This window comes from Procambarus clarkii, chromosome 41 (assembly GCF_040958095.1).
Source record: "Procambarus clarkii isolate CNS0578487 chromosome 41, FALCON_Pclarkii_2.0, whole genome shotgun sequence".
NCBI classification, from domain to species: domain Eukaryota; kingdom Metazoa; phylum Arthropoda; class Malacostraca; order Decapoda; family Cambaridae; genus Procambarus; species Procambarus clarkii.
In genome coordinates, this window is record NC_091190.1 from 27,608,667 (window position 1) to 27,622,792 (window position 14,126).

The 14,126-nt window shown below is 50.6% G+C and overlaps 2 protein-coding genes across 2 annotated transcripts in view; both read left to right on the forward strand.

The window, feature by feature from the left end:
- The first annotated feature begins 1,041 nt into the window (after positions 1-1,041).
- LOC138373222 (uncharacterized) lies at positions 1,042-2,766 on the forward strand. Its single transcript, XM_069339259.1, has one exon. It carries the CDS (start codon positions 1,042-1,044, stop codon positions 2,764-2,766), a length of 1,725 nt encoding a protein of 574 aa, XP_069195360.1.
- A 495-nt stretch (positions 2,767-3,261) lies between these two features.
- Positions 3,262-14,126, forward strand: part of LOC138373223 (proteoglycan 4-like) — a 38,576-nt gene continuing 27,711 nt past the window's right edge. The window contains exons 1-2 of the mRNA XM_069339260.1: positions 3,262-3,299; positions 12,317-12,896. Of these exons, the coding sequence (XP_069195361.1) occupies positions 3,262-3,299; positions 12,317-12,896 (618 nt within the window). The remainder of the gene's footprint in view (positions 3,300-12,316; positions 12,897-14,126) is intronic.

A 14,126-nucleotide genomic window follows, 5' to 3' on the forward strand; every position in this document is an offset into this window, starting at 1 on the left:
CTCTCTCTCTCTCTCTCTCTCACACACACACACACACACACACACACACACACACACACACACACACACACACACACACACACACACACACACACACACACACCAGGTGAACCTTCGCTTCTCAACTACTTAATTTGGGGGTTTGTGCACTCACCTATTTGTACTCGCCTATTTGTGCCTGCAGGATCGAGCGTTGGCTCTTGGATCCCGCCTTTCAAGCCGCCGGTTGTTTAAAGCAATGACTCCTGTCCTCCTCTATCATGTCTAGTTGTAAAGATATGAATAGTGGTTGCTTCCACAATGTGCTCCTTTAGTTCATTCCATTTCCACTAGCACTCTCGTGTGTGTGTGTGTGTGTGTGTGTGTGTGTGTGTGTGTGTGTGTGTGTGTGTGTGTGTGTGTGTGCGCGTGCGTGCGTGCGTGCGTGTGTGCGGGCGCTTCACGCCTCCTGAATATTACATATTGTTTATGTAATATTCATAAACACTCCTTATTCATGAGTGTTTTCTGGTCTATATCTTATCTTGGAATTATGTATTCCCAGCTGGGGGGCTTGGGCCCTCAGCTGGGGGGCTTGGGCCCTCAGCTGGGGGGCTTGGGCCCTCAGCTGGGGGGCTTGGGCCCTCAGCTGGGGGGCTTGGGCCCCTCACCTGGGGGGCTTGGGCCCCTCAGCTGGGGGGCTTGGCCCCTCAGCTGGTGGCTTGGGCCCTCAGCTGGGGGTGCAGCTCATTGCTCTATATTTGCCACTCCCTAGAAATTGTAACTGCGCTACCTTAGCAATAACGTACGAGCCCAAGCAACCTACCTAACCCATCGCGGCTGATGCGTAGAAAACGTTAATATGACGGTGCTTGGAGTTCTTACTGTTAAAAGCAGCATTTTTTACGCAGCATTTTTTTATCAGATTCTTAAATTTTGGAGAAAATGAGACAGTGTGAGTAAGAATGAAATTGAGAAGCCATTATTGACTTGACATTCCAGCCTCTGATGGTCGAGAGGTTGGCTCAGCCTCTGATGGTCAGGGGGTTGTCGCAGCCTCTGATGGTCGAGAGGTTGTCTCAGCCTCTGATGGTCGAGAGGTTGTCTCAACCTCTGATGGTCAAGAGGTTGTCGCAGCCTCTGATGGTCAGGAGGTTGTCGCAGCCTCTGATGGTCGAGAGGTTGTCTCAGCCTCTGATGGTCAAGAGGTTGTCTCAGCCTCTGATGGTCGAGAGGTTGTCTCAGCCTCTGATGGTCGAGAGGTTGTCTCAGCCTCTGATGGTCGAGAGGTTGTCTCAGCCTCTGATGGTCGAGAGGTTGGCTCAGCCTCTGATGGTCGAGAGGTTGTCTCAGCCTCTGATGGTTAGGATGTTGTCTCAGCCTCTGATGGTCGAGAGGTTGTCTCAACCTCTGATGGTCAGGAGGTTGTCTCATCCTCTGATGGTCAAGAGGTTGTCTCAGCCTCTGATGGCCAAGAGGTTGTCTCAGCCTCTGATGGTTGAGAGGTTGTCTCAGCCTCTGATGGTTGAGAGGTTGTCTCAGCCTCTGATGGTCAAGAGGTTGTCTCAGCCTCTGATTGTTGAGAGGTTGTCTCGGCCTCTGATGGTCGAGAGGTTGTCTCGGCCTCTGATGGCCGAGAGGTTGTCTCGGCCTCTGATGGTCGAGAGGTTGTCTCAGCCTCTGATGGTTGAGAGGTTGTCTCGGCCTCTGATGGTTGAGAGGTTGTCTCAGCCTCTGATGGTTGAGAGGTTGTCTCAGTCTCTGATGGTCAAGAGGTTGTTTCAGTCTCTGATGGTCAAGAGGTTGTCTCAGCCTCTGATGGTCAAGAGGTTGTCTCATCCTCTGATGGTCAAGAGGTTGTTTCATCCTCTGATGGTCGAGAGGTTGTCTCAGCCTCTGATGGTCGAGAGGTTGTCTCATCCTCTGATGGTCAAGAGGTTGTCTCAGCCTCTGATGGTCAGGAGGTTGTCTCATCCTCTGATGGTCAAGAGGTTGTCTCAGCCTCTGATGGTCAAGAGGTTGTCTCAGCCTCTGATGGTCGAGAGGTTGTCGCAGTCTCTGATGGTCGAGAGGTTGTCTCAGCCTCTGATGGTCGAGAGGTTGTCTCAGCCTCTGATGGTCAAGAGGTTGTCTCATCCTCTGATGGTCGAGAGGTTGTCTCATCCTCTGATGGTCGAGAGGTTGTCTCAGCCTCTGATGGTCAAGAGGTTGTCTCATCCTCTGATGGTCAAGAGGTTGTCTCAGCCTCTGATGGTCAAGAGGTTGTCTCAGCCTCTGATGGTCAGGAGGTTGTCTCAGCCTCTGATGGTCAAGAGGTTGTCTCAGCCTCTGATGGTCGAGAGGTTGTCTCAGCCTCTGATGGTCAGGAGGTTGTCTCAGCCTCTGATGGTCAAGAGGTTGTCTCACCCTCTGATGGTCAGGAGGTTGTCTCAGCCTCTGATGGTCGAGAGGTTGTCTCAGCCTCTGATGGTCAAGAGGTTGTCTCAGCCTCTGATGGTCGAGAGGTTGTCTCAGCCTCTGATGGTCAGGAGGTTGTCGCAGCCTCTGATGGTCAGGAGGTTGTCGCAGCCTCTGATGGTCGAGAGGTTGTCGCAGCCTCTGATGGTGAAGAGGTTGTCTCAGCCTCTGATGGTCGAGAGGTTGTCTCAGCCTCTGATGGTCAAGAGGTTGTCTCAGCCTCTGATGGCCGAGAGGTTGTCTCAGCCTCTGATGGTCAAGAGGTTGTCTCAGCCTCTGATGGTCGAGAGGTTGTCTCAGTCTTCCACTATCACCATCAACATCAGCTGAAGTGCGTGTAGAGGGGACTGAGTGGAGCTGGCTGTAGGAACCACTTGCATAATAGAGTCCCAGATACAACTACACCCCCCACAACACCCCCCTCAAGACCACCCCCCCAACAACACCCCCCTCAAGACCACCCCCCAACAACACCCCCCCCCCACAACACCCCCCCCCACAACACCCCCCCCCAACATCCCCCCCCACAACACCCCTCCCCCACAACCCCCCCCACAACACCCCCCCAACAACACCCCCACAACACCCCCACAACACCCCCCCCCAAACACCCCCGCACAACACAACACCCCCAAACCCCCCCCCCCACAACACACTCCACAACCGGCAACAACACTGCAACAACCAGCAAATAGGGTAACCTCATTCATCTTTGCCATCATACATGGTCTAAACTCAAGAGCAAAAAATAAATTATCGTTTATTAATGGCCTTCTCAGTAAGTCACGTGCAGTATTTGGGGCTCTCACGGCAGCAGAGGAACTCATGGACAGTGAGATGTGGATCTATACAGACGTGATAGGGTAAATAGGCCACATGGAGGAGTGGGTCTGTATGTTAGACATGATCTTGTATGTTCGTAGCTCCTTAACTCTACAACTGTGGTGGTGGGAGTACTGGGAGCACAAATAGACAAAAATAAACTTAGGTTATTATTCTACAAACCGCCGGATGCAATGATTGAGGGATTCACAGAACATGTAAACAAAATAGAGAATTACTTCAATAATCTGGCAAACTAGATACCAGATACTCTCTTTCTAGGAGACCTCAACCTGCCCAGTCTAAGATGGAAAATAGCAAACAATAATATTATACCAGGAAATCTATCTAGAAATTTCCAACCTCAGGACAGAGAACTACATTAGAGCCTTTAACAAATATTCGCTCACTCAACAGATAACAGAGCCAACTAGGACCGAATATATTCTAGATCTGATCTTCACAAACAAAGAAGAAATTATCAGGGGCCTTACAACCTCAGGTTCCACATAGATCACAAGCTCATGGAAGGACAAACTAACATCAACACTCGTAATAGGTCCAAAAAAAAGTGATCAAAGGAGAGGGGTTATTCAATAAATTCATTTTTAATAACAGAATGATAGATTGAAACAAAATAACGAAGGAACTTTCAAACATTGAATGGGAAATTGTCCCAAGTAATAAAAATGCCACTCAAGGAATAGAACACCTGACTTCTGAAGCATATATAAAGTCTGACTATCTTGAGATTATCTTGAGATGATTTCGGGGCTTTAGTGTCCCTGCGGCCCGGTCCTCGACCAGGCCTCCACCCCCAGGAAACAGCCCGTGACAGCTGACTAACACCCAGGTACCTATTTTACTGCTAGGTAACAGGGGCATAGGGTGAAAGAAACTCTGCCCATTGTTTCTCGCCGGCGCCTGGGATCGAGCCCAGGACCACAGGATCACAAGTCCAGCGTGCTGTCCGCTCGGCCGACCGGCTCCCAAACATGACTAAAACATGTACCATGACGGGGGAGACATCTCCCGTCACGCAGGGTGCAGTCGCACCTCCACAGATCTCCAGTATCAGCTCTTGATACTGGTAATGGCTCAAAAGGGCCACCACTTACGGGCTATTCATGCCCGTGCCACCTTTTGGGTGGCTTAATCTTCATCAATCAATCATGTTCCTTTGTGGAAAACAATAAAGAGGTCCAACGTAGAAAGAACGCCGACGGCCCAACAGAATAAGGAAAAAAAATGATTAATCAGACACGACTATTCCTACAAAGAAAGAATAATTTATCTTTATTGTCCTCCGCACTTGCTTATAGTCACTATTTGGGTTAATAATAAGTGCACATGTGACATACTAATTTATTGTAAATATTTGAGTTTACCTTGAAAAGCTGAATAAGAAAACACCGACCTAACCTAACCTTCTTAGTATGTTAAGATAAGCATCTTATTGCTTCTTAATTACAATTAGTACTTAACCTATACCTATATTGATATTACAGTGTGATGAAAAAAAAAGGTGTAGGTGTTTGGCAGTCCTCCCAATGGCTGGTGTCAATGCCTATCACATTTAAAAAAAAAAAAAAAAACTGCGTAGCTATTGTGTCCTGTGGCAAAGTAAGGCAAAACAAGCAAAACAAATAGTATGAACAATGAAACTTTAATTAAATTTAAAACATTATAAATAAGACAATTCCTTGGCTATGTACAGTGCAAACTCACAAGATTCAAACAATAACGAAACAATATAGTGGTGACGTTACTCTAAAATGGATAAAGACAAAATGAAATTAACAGAGAGTGCTGAGAGTAAAGCGCTGGTTGAGAACATCCACTAATAGACAGAGCGTATATCAGATGGTTGTTTCAGCTTGAGAGCACAGAATATCCTGACTCCAATGGCTGGTTCAGGCCCAGACATCGGCTAGGTAGATGGCGCTGAGGTGCAGAAGTGCAGTGGTGCAGACGTCGATTCACCAATCAGAAGCGGGCAGGCTGGAAATGCTAGTTTGGTGATCGGCGACGAGGGAGGGAGGTGGGGAGGTGGAGAGCGAGTGTGTGATACGTTTGCGCCTGGCAAAACATATTTGACTAAATATATACTACACTTGCTTGTAGTATCTAGATGTTGTAGATGTACTGAAGCAACATGACGATAGGAAAGAGCAGGCCAAATCTCTCTTGAAGGAGATTATCGTAACAACAGTTATATAAAAATAATAAAACAAAACTAAAATATTTAAATAAATTGTAAAGTAACTCAGGATATTGTCAAAATTTTGTATAAAATCTCTATTGTTTAATAAAACTGAAAAAATAAATTCCTAGTTTTAAAACTGGTGTAAAGCAAATCGGTATTAAGAGTTTGTACCTTGAAAACAAAATATAACTTGGAATATACAATATATATACTTATTAATATGCCAAATATTGACTATAACCAATAAGTCATATATGTACTGTCTTGTGTGAGAGCGGGTTGGCAAAACGCAGTCATATCATACTATGGAGAGAATAAGCTACGTCAAAGGCCGGGGAGTAATCGTGTCGGAAGACCGTAATTAAAATAAAATACAATAAAGTAGCTGTCACAACTGTGAGAAAACTGAGAGATAACAAGAACATATCAAGCAAGAGACACCAAAACAATGGTGATAATTTAAAACACTATTACTATCTAGGGTTAAAGTTGCACAATAACAGCACCATTAACACTCGAGAAATTTATGACCTTCTTGAGGTTATCTTGAGATGATTTCGGGGCTTTTAGTGTCCCCGCGGCCCGGTCCTCGACCAGGCCTCCACCCCCAGGAAGCAGCCCGTGACAACTGACTAACACCCAGGTATCTATTTACTGCTAGGTAACAGGGGCATAGGGTGAAAGAAACTTTGCCCATTGTTTCTCGCCGGCGCCTGGGATCGAACCCAGGACCACAGGCTCACAAGTCCAGTGTGCTGTCCGCTCGGCCGACCGACTCCCTTGCCAAAAGTTTTTGACTACAATCATCGGGAGTGTTTGAAAGTGTTAAATCTATAGTCCATAGAGCACAGCCGAGAGAGATACTTAATAATTGACATGGGAAATATTAGAGGGACTGGTTGCAAATGTGCACATGATAATAACCCCACATGAGACCAGGGGCCACATTCACGAAAGTACTTACGAACCTGTACATCTTTTCTCAATCTTTGGCGGCTTTGTTTACAATTATTAAACAGTTAATGAGCTCCGAAGCACCAGGAGGCTGTTTATAACAATAACAACAGTTGATTGGCAAGTTTTCATGCTTGTAAACTGTTTAATAAATGTAACCAAAGCCGTCAAAGATTGAGGAAAGATGTACACATTCGTAAGTGCTTGCGTAAGTGCTTTCGTGAATCTGGCCCCAGGAAACACGGCAGGATGTGCAGAGCAGCACCTCTGCTCCTCAACCCCCGTTGAAAAGCAGAAGTGCCATATGCACGCTAAGAGAGAGAACTAGAGAGCTCCCGCTACACACAAGGGGCATAACTGGCCGAACTCTCGCAGTCTTCAAGAAATCACTTGATAAAAGACCTCCACAGAATACCTGATCAATCAGCTTGTAATTGATGCGTCTAACAGCCTGCTTGACCAGACCAGCGGTGAGCCGGGCGGACCGGAACCATCACCCACGAGAGGAAAAAGGTCCCTCCTGTAGGGCCCGGGGACCAAGTTGCCCAACTCCCAAATCCCTGTTTACTGCTAGGTGAACTGATGCATCAGGTGAAAGGAAACGCGGGCGAACGTCTCCGGGGTGATGGTTGAGTGGGACCGGGACCTGGACCTGCCGGTTGGATGGTTGGGGACCTCGGGTGGGCGATAAGCATCAGTGGGGGTTGACAGCTGTCACGGTGGCAGGAAGAGGCTGGCACGCCACGACCCGTCTTTTGTTTTACCTCAACTGCTCGAGCAGGGGGGGGGGGGAGGAGGAGGGAGGGAGGGAGGGGGAGAGTAAGAGGAAGGGACGGAGAGGTAGAGAGACGGAAGGGAGAGCAAGAGGAGCGGAGGGGAGGTAGACAGACAGACAGACAGACGGGTGGGAAACAAGAGGATGTTTTGCTTGTGGCTTTTAAGTAGAGAAAATGGGAGAGTATGGAGGGAGAGGGAAGGAGAGGAGAGGTAGAAGAAGGAGAGGATATGAAAGTTAAGAGGAGAGCAGTGTTATATATGACGATTTTAGACGCGAGAAGAAAGAGTAGATTTCAGCGGTGGCAGTTTATACACAGGAGTACTGAGGGGTGGTTGTGGTGGGGGTGGTGGTGGGTGTTGTGGAGGTGGGTCATGTGGTGGTGGGGGTAGGTGTTGTGGTGGTGGAGGAGGGAGGTGAGGGGGGGGGGGTGGAGGTGGGTGTGTCACCAACTTGTCACAACTTACCTATCAGAGACCACGGGGAAGTGAGGACTATAGCTCTTCATACCCAGCCTTGTTGTACCAATTGCATTATAAGTAAAATTATTATAATCGAATTCTTTGTCGAATCTGGTCTTAAAGTTGTGGGTGGAGGTGGCTTCCACAACTTCTTCTTTCCGTGTATTCCACGTCTTGACCACTCGTGTAGCGGTAAACAACAAGAAAGTGAGCATAAGCAATATTGCCGGAACAACAGTGGACATCTTCAAGAGGAAACTAGATAGTTTCCTCCAAGGGAGTGCCGGACCAACCGGGCTGTGGTGGGTATGTGGGCCTGCGGGCCGCTCCAAGCAACAGCCTGGTGGACCAAACTCTCACAAGTCAAGCCTGGCCTCGGGCCGGGCTTGTGGAGTAGAAGAACTCCCAGAACCCCATCAACCAGGTATATGTGGGCCTGCGGGCCGCTCCAAGCAACAGCCTGGTGGACCAAACTCTCACAAGTCAAGCCTGGCCTCGGGCCGGGCTTGGGGAGTAGAAGAACTCCCAGAACCCCATCAACCAGGTATATGGGGGCCTGCGGGCCGCTCCAAGCAACAGCCTGGTGGACCAAACTCTCACAAGTCAAGCCTGGCCTCGGGCCGGGCTTGGGGAGTAGAAGAACTCCCAGAACCCCATCAACCAGGTAGCAACCAGGTAAGTGGAATGCGCTTGCTCCTTATATTTCTTCGACCCATTTGCGTTTCCAGCTTCCTCTTGTTCCCGCTCGTCCAACTTTCTCTCACTTTGAAGACACTGTCCTTGTCTACCATGTCGTTGCTCTTAGTATCTTATATGCTGTGATCATATCCCGTCTGCTTATTGGAGAGGTTAACTGTGTGTGTTGCTGGTGTTCCAGCTAAGGAAGACTATTGTTGCCTACCACTAGTCTTTCTTAAAGACTAGCGGTGGGCAGCTCCCTGCCGTGGACCAGCCAGGGTAGACTAGTGGTGGGCAGCTCCCTGCCGTGGACCAGCCAGGGTAGACTAGTGGTGGGCAGCTCCCTGCCGTGGACCAGCCAAGGTAGACTAGTGGTGGGCAGCTCCCTGCCATGGACCAGCCAGGGTAGACTAGTGGTGGGCAGCTCCCTGCCGCGGACCAGCCAAGGTAGACTAGCGGTGGGCAGCTCCCTGTCGTGGACCAGCCAAGGTAGACTAGCGGTGGGCAGCTCCCTGCCGTGGACCAGCCAAGGTAGACTAGCGGTGGGCAGCTCCCTGCCGCGGACCAGCCAAGGTAGACTAGCGGTGGGCAGCTCCCTGCCGTGGACCAGCCAGGGTAGACTAGTGGTGGGCAGCTCCCTGCCGTGGACCAGCCAGGGTAGACTAGCGGTGGGCAGCTCCCTGCCGTGGACCAGCCAGGGTAGACTAGTGGTGGGCAGCTCCCTGCCGTGGACCAGCCAAGGTAGACTAGCGGTGGGCAGCTCCCTGTCGTGGACCAGCCAAGGTAGACTAGCGGTGGGCAGCTCCCTGCCGCGGACCAGCCAAGGTAGACTAGCGGTGGGCAGCTCCCTGCCGTGGACCAGCCAGGGTAGACTAGCGGTGGGCAGCTCCCTGCCGTGGACCAGCCAAGGTAGACTAGCGGTGGGCAGCTCCCTGCCGTGGACCAGCCAAGGTAGACTAGTGGTGGGCAGCTCCCTGCCGTGGACCAGCCAAGGTAGACTAGCGGTGGGCAGCTCCCTGCCGTGGACCAGCCAAGGTAGACTAGCGGTGGGCAGCTCCCTGCCGTGGACCAGCCAAGGTAGACTAGTGGTGGGCAGCTCCCTGCCGTGGACCAGCCAAGGTAGACTAGTGGTGGGCAGCTCCCTGCCGTGGACCAGCCAAGGTAGACTAGCGGTGGGCAGCTCCCTGCCGCGGACCAGCCAAGGTAGACTAGCGGTGGGCAGCTCCCTGCCGTGGACCAGCCAGGGTAGACTAGCGGTGGGCAGCTCCCTGCCGCGGACCAGCCAAGGTAGACTAGCGGTGGGCAGCTCCCTGCCGTGGACCAGCCAGGGTAGACTAGCGGTGGGCAGCTCCCTGCCGCGGACCAGCCAAGGTAGACTAGCGGTGGCCAGCTCCCTGCCGTGGACCAGCCAGGGTAGACTAGCGGTGGGCAGCTCCCTGCCGCGGACCAGCTAAGGTAGACTAGCGGTGGGCAGCTCCCTGCCGTGGACCAGCCAGGGTAGACTAGCGGTGGGCAGCTCCCTGCCGTGGACCAGCCAAGGTAGACTAGCGGTGGGCAGCTCCCTGCCGCAGACCAGCCAAGGAAGACTGGGGCTTACTAGTGACTAGGGTGAGGTGGAGTCTAGCTCTGTATTCCCCGCGTCCCTCACCTTGTTGTACCTGCTACGTTTTCGCTTAACTATTCTGACGCTCAAATTCTCTGTCGAACCTGGCCTTAAAGTTGTGGGGGGGAGGTGGCTTTTATAAATTCTCTCGGTGGTTGATCACCCATAAAGGGTACGAGTATTTCGTTTCTATTCCTCTCAGTATCTTGTATGATATGATCATTTCTCCTCTGTCTCTTCTAGCCTCCAAGGTTGTGAGGTCCAGTTCCTTCAACCCATCCTCATAGCTCAAGCCTCTTGGCTTTGGCAGTCGTCTAGTGGTGGGCAGCTCCCTGTCGTCGACCAGGCGGCCAGCTCCCTGTCGTCGACCAGGCGGCCAGCTCCCTGTCGTCGACCAGGCGGCCAGCTCCCTGTCGTCGACCAGGCGGCCAGCTCCCTGTCGTCGACCAGGCGGCCACAAACACTTGGCTCCTATTTTTGTTAATTTTATTTTCCCGCCAAGTTTTGGCGCCCAAATCCGTCTTGCCGTCTCACCCAATCACGTCGCTCATAATTTTCCCGCCACTACAACCCCGCCAATCAGGACGGAGAGCTTTGTTTACGCTCTGTTTTATCCAAGTGGGATGATACGCCTAATGTTGGCGGCTCCGAGCCTCGGCTTGTGGTTCATAAGGGCATAGTTCATGTTGAGTTAGAAGTGGGGATCGGGCAGTGGCATGATGAGGGAGGGAGGGAGGGGGGACATTAGCATAATGAGGAGGCCGTCTCCCCATTTCTCCTTCCCCATATTCCCCTCCACCCATTTCCCCCTCCCCCACTCGGATGGTAACGATCATATCTCGCTATAAATAGATATTGTTTGGTCGTCATCTGTTAATTGTTACGTCTCTCATTCTATTTTGTGTGTGTTTGGCTGTTGTTTAATCATTTGGAGTGGTGGTTCTCCGTGTAGTGTAAGTGGGCACTCCCACAGAACAGTGTTGTGATATATTATGAGTTTGTACAAAATCTTAGTTTAGGTTTGGTGTTGGGCTTAAGGCCTATCAACCTCTGGAAGGTTATTAAGGCCACCGCAGTAGTTTACTGGCTAATCAGCAAGTTTGGTGTTGGGCTTAAGACCTATCAAGTCTAGTTCAGAAGTTTACAACGACGCTCGTCCCAGAATTGCGAGGGATGTGATATAATAATAATAATAATAATAATAATAATAATAATAATAATAATAATTCATTGTATCAGGGGACAGGAAGCCAGAGTGTATTCATACGCTTATTTCGAGATATCTCAGAATTTTCGAAAGTTTCGAGGTCAATGGCAAACGTCCATTCAGAATTTAGCGAGGACATGTGTTATCAACTAGTCGTTTACAGTTTAGTTATTTTAGTTAATTTATTATGCACCCCATACCCATGTTGTGGGCGGTAGTGGAAAGGGTTACAGAGGCACATAATGGGCTCAGGGACTGAACCCCACGATTCATTTAGCTAAGCAAGTTACAATCTTGATGAACTAGTTACAAAATTCAATATAAGTCGTCACACATCAAGTGACCAACAAGGTGAGTACGCAAAGAGGGGGCCAAGCGGACAGCGCTTGTGAGCTGTAGTCCACAAGGCCCAGGTTCGATTCCCAGTTGAAGCAGAAACAAATAGGAAGTGTTTCTTTCACATGATGCCCCCCTGTTCACCTAAGTAGGAATGAGAGTTAGCTGCTGTGTGTGTGTGTAGACAGAAATGTATGTATGCTATGATAGAGAAAAATAGGTCGGGAGTCAGTACATTAGACAACCGACGGTTAAAAATTCGGGTTCCAAGAGCTAAGCTGAATTGAAAATCAACACGGACGCACGCACGTGCATAGCTACTATAGTTCAACCCGTTCTCGCACTTCCTTACAGTCAATATTGACTTATTAAATAAGTGCATATGTGACATACTAATTTATTGTGAATATTTTAGTTTACCTTGAAAAGCTTCATAGAAAACACCGACCTTACCTAACCTTCTTTGTATGTTTAGATAAGCATCTTATTGCTTCGTAATTACAATTATTACTTAACCTATACCTATAATAAGTTAAATAATAATTGTAATTACGAAACAATAAGATGCTTATCTTAACATACTAAGAAGGTTAGGTAAGGTCGGTGTTTTCTATGAAGCTTTTCAAGGTAAACTAAAATATTCACAATAAATTAGTATGTCACATATGCACTTATTTAATTAGTCAATATTGACTATACGAAAGTGCGAGAACGGGTTGTATAATTAGCGTGGGCGATATTACCAGACCGCCGAGTTTGGCCACACTTCGCGATCCCAAGCTCGATCCCAGAGGTTGGGATACGAGTGAATCCCGCAGATGCCATCTTTCCCCTGAAGCTCGCAGACAGATCAAGCGAGAGCCCGTCGTCTGTCTCAACACGTCGCCGCCAGCCTGCCTGAGCACATCGCCGCCAGCCTGCCTGAACACATCGCCGCCAGCCTGCCTGAACACATCGCCGCCAGCCTGCCTGAACACATCGCCGCCAGCCTGCCTGAACACATCGCCGCCAGCCTGCCTGAACACATCGCCGCCAGCCTGCCTGAGCACATCGCCGCCAGCCTGCCTGAACACATCGCCGCCAGCCTGCCTGAACACATCGCCGCCAGCCTGCCTGAACACATCGCCGCCAGCCTGCCTGAACACATCGCCGCCAGCCTGCCTGAGCACATCGCCGCCAGCCTGCCTGAACACATCGCCGCCAGCCTGCCTGAACACATCGCCGCCAGCCTGCCTGAACACATCGCCGCCAGCCTGCCTGAACACATCGCCGCCAGCCTGCCTGAACACATCGCCGCCAGCCTGCCTGAACACATCGCCGCCAGCCTGCCTGAGCACATCGCCGCCAGCCTGCCTGAACACATCGCCGCCAGCCTGCCTGAACACATCGCCGCCAGCCTGCCTGAGAATGTCGCCCAGGTTGGATATAGACAGCTGCCACAGGAATTTATTTTATGCAAGTTACGTTACCCACCGGTCGGCCGAGCGGACAGCACGCTGTGCTTCTAATCCTGTGGTCCCGGGTTCGATCCCAGGCGCCGGCGAGAAACAATGGGCAGAGTTTCTTTCACCCTATGCCCCTGTTACCTAGCAGTAAAATAGGTACCTGGGTGTTAGTCAGCTGTCACGGGCTGCTTCCTGGGGGTGGAGGCCTGGTCGAGGACCGGGCCGCGGGGACACTAAAGCCCCGAAATCATCTCAAGATAACCTCAAGATACGTTCATATTCTTATGTCCGTCCTTATTGGTCATGAGGACATGGGGGGGGGGGGCTGTGGCTTCATACTGGTGTGGTCCTGGTATCTTGTTCGTCCTGGTATCTTGCTCGTCCTAGTATCTTGCTCGTCCTGGTATCTTGCTCGTCCTGGTATCTTGTTCGTCCTGGTATCTTGCTCGTCCTGGTATCTTGCTCGTCCTAGTATCTTGCTCGTCCTGGTATCTTGCTCGTCCTGGTATCTTGCTCGTCCTGGTATCTTGTTCGTCCTGGTATCTTGCTCGTCCTAGTATCTTGCTCGTCCTGGTATCTTGTTCGTCCTGGTATCTTGCTCGTCCTGGTATCTTGCTCGTCCTGGTATCTTGCTCGTCCTAGTATCTTGCTCGTCCTGGTATCTTGCTCGTCCTGGTATCTTGCTCGTCCTAGTATCTTGCTCGTCCTAGTATCTTGCTCGTCCTGGTATCTTGTTCGTCCTGGTATCTTGCTCGTCCTGGTATCTTGCTCGTCCTGGTATCTTGCTCGTCCTAGTATCTTGCTCGTCCTGGTATCTTGCTCGTCCTGGTATCTTGCTCGTCCTAGTATCTTGCTCGTCCTAGTATCTTGCTCGTCCTAGTATCTTGCTCGTCCTAGTATCTGGCAGACGTGAGGTCACCTTGAGATGATTTCGGGGCTCAGCGTCCCCGCGGCCCGGTCGTCGACCAGGCAACCAGACCAGACCCCGTCAACCATATTATCATCACAAGGGCCGTCTCACGACGCTGCTCAGGCCAAAGAAAAAACAGATTAACTGTGTGTTCTATACTGAAGCACTCGGATAGGGTGGGGGGGGGGGGGAGGGGCACCCTTATCCCCTCCCCACCTCCCCCATCACCTCCCCCATCACCTACCCATCTCCCAGGGGAGCGCCTCCACCCTAGCCCCTGAGAGGCCGCCGCC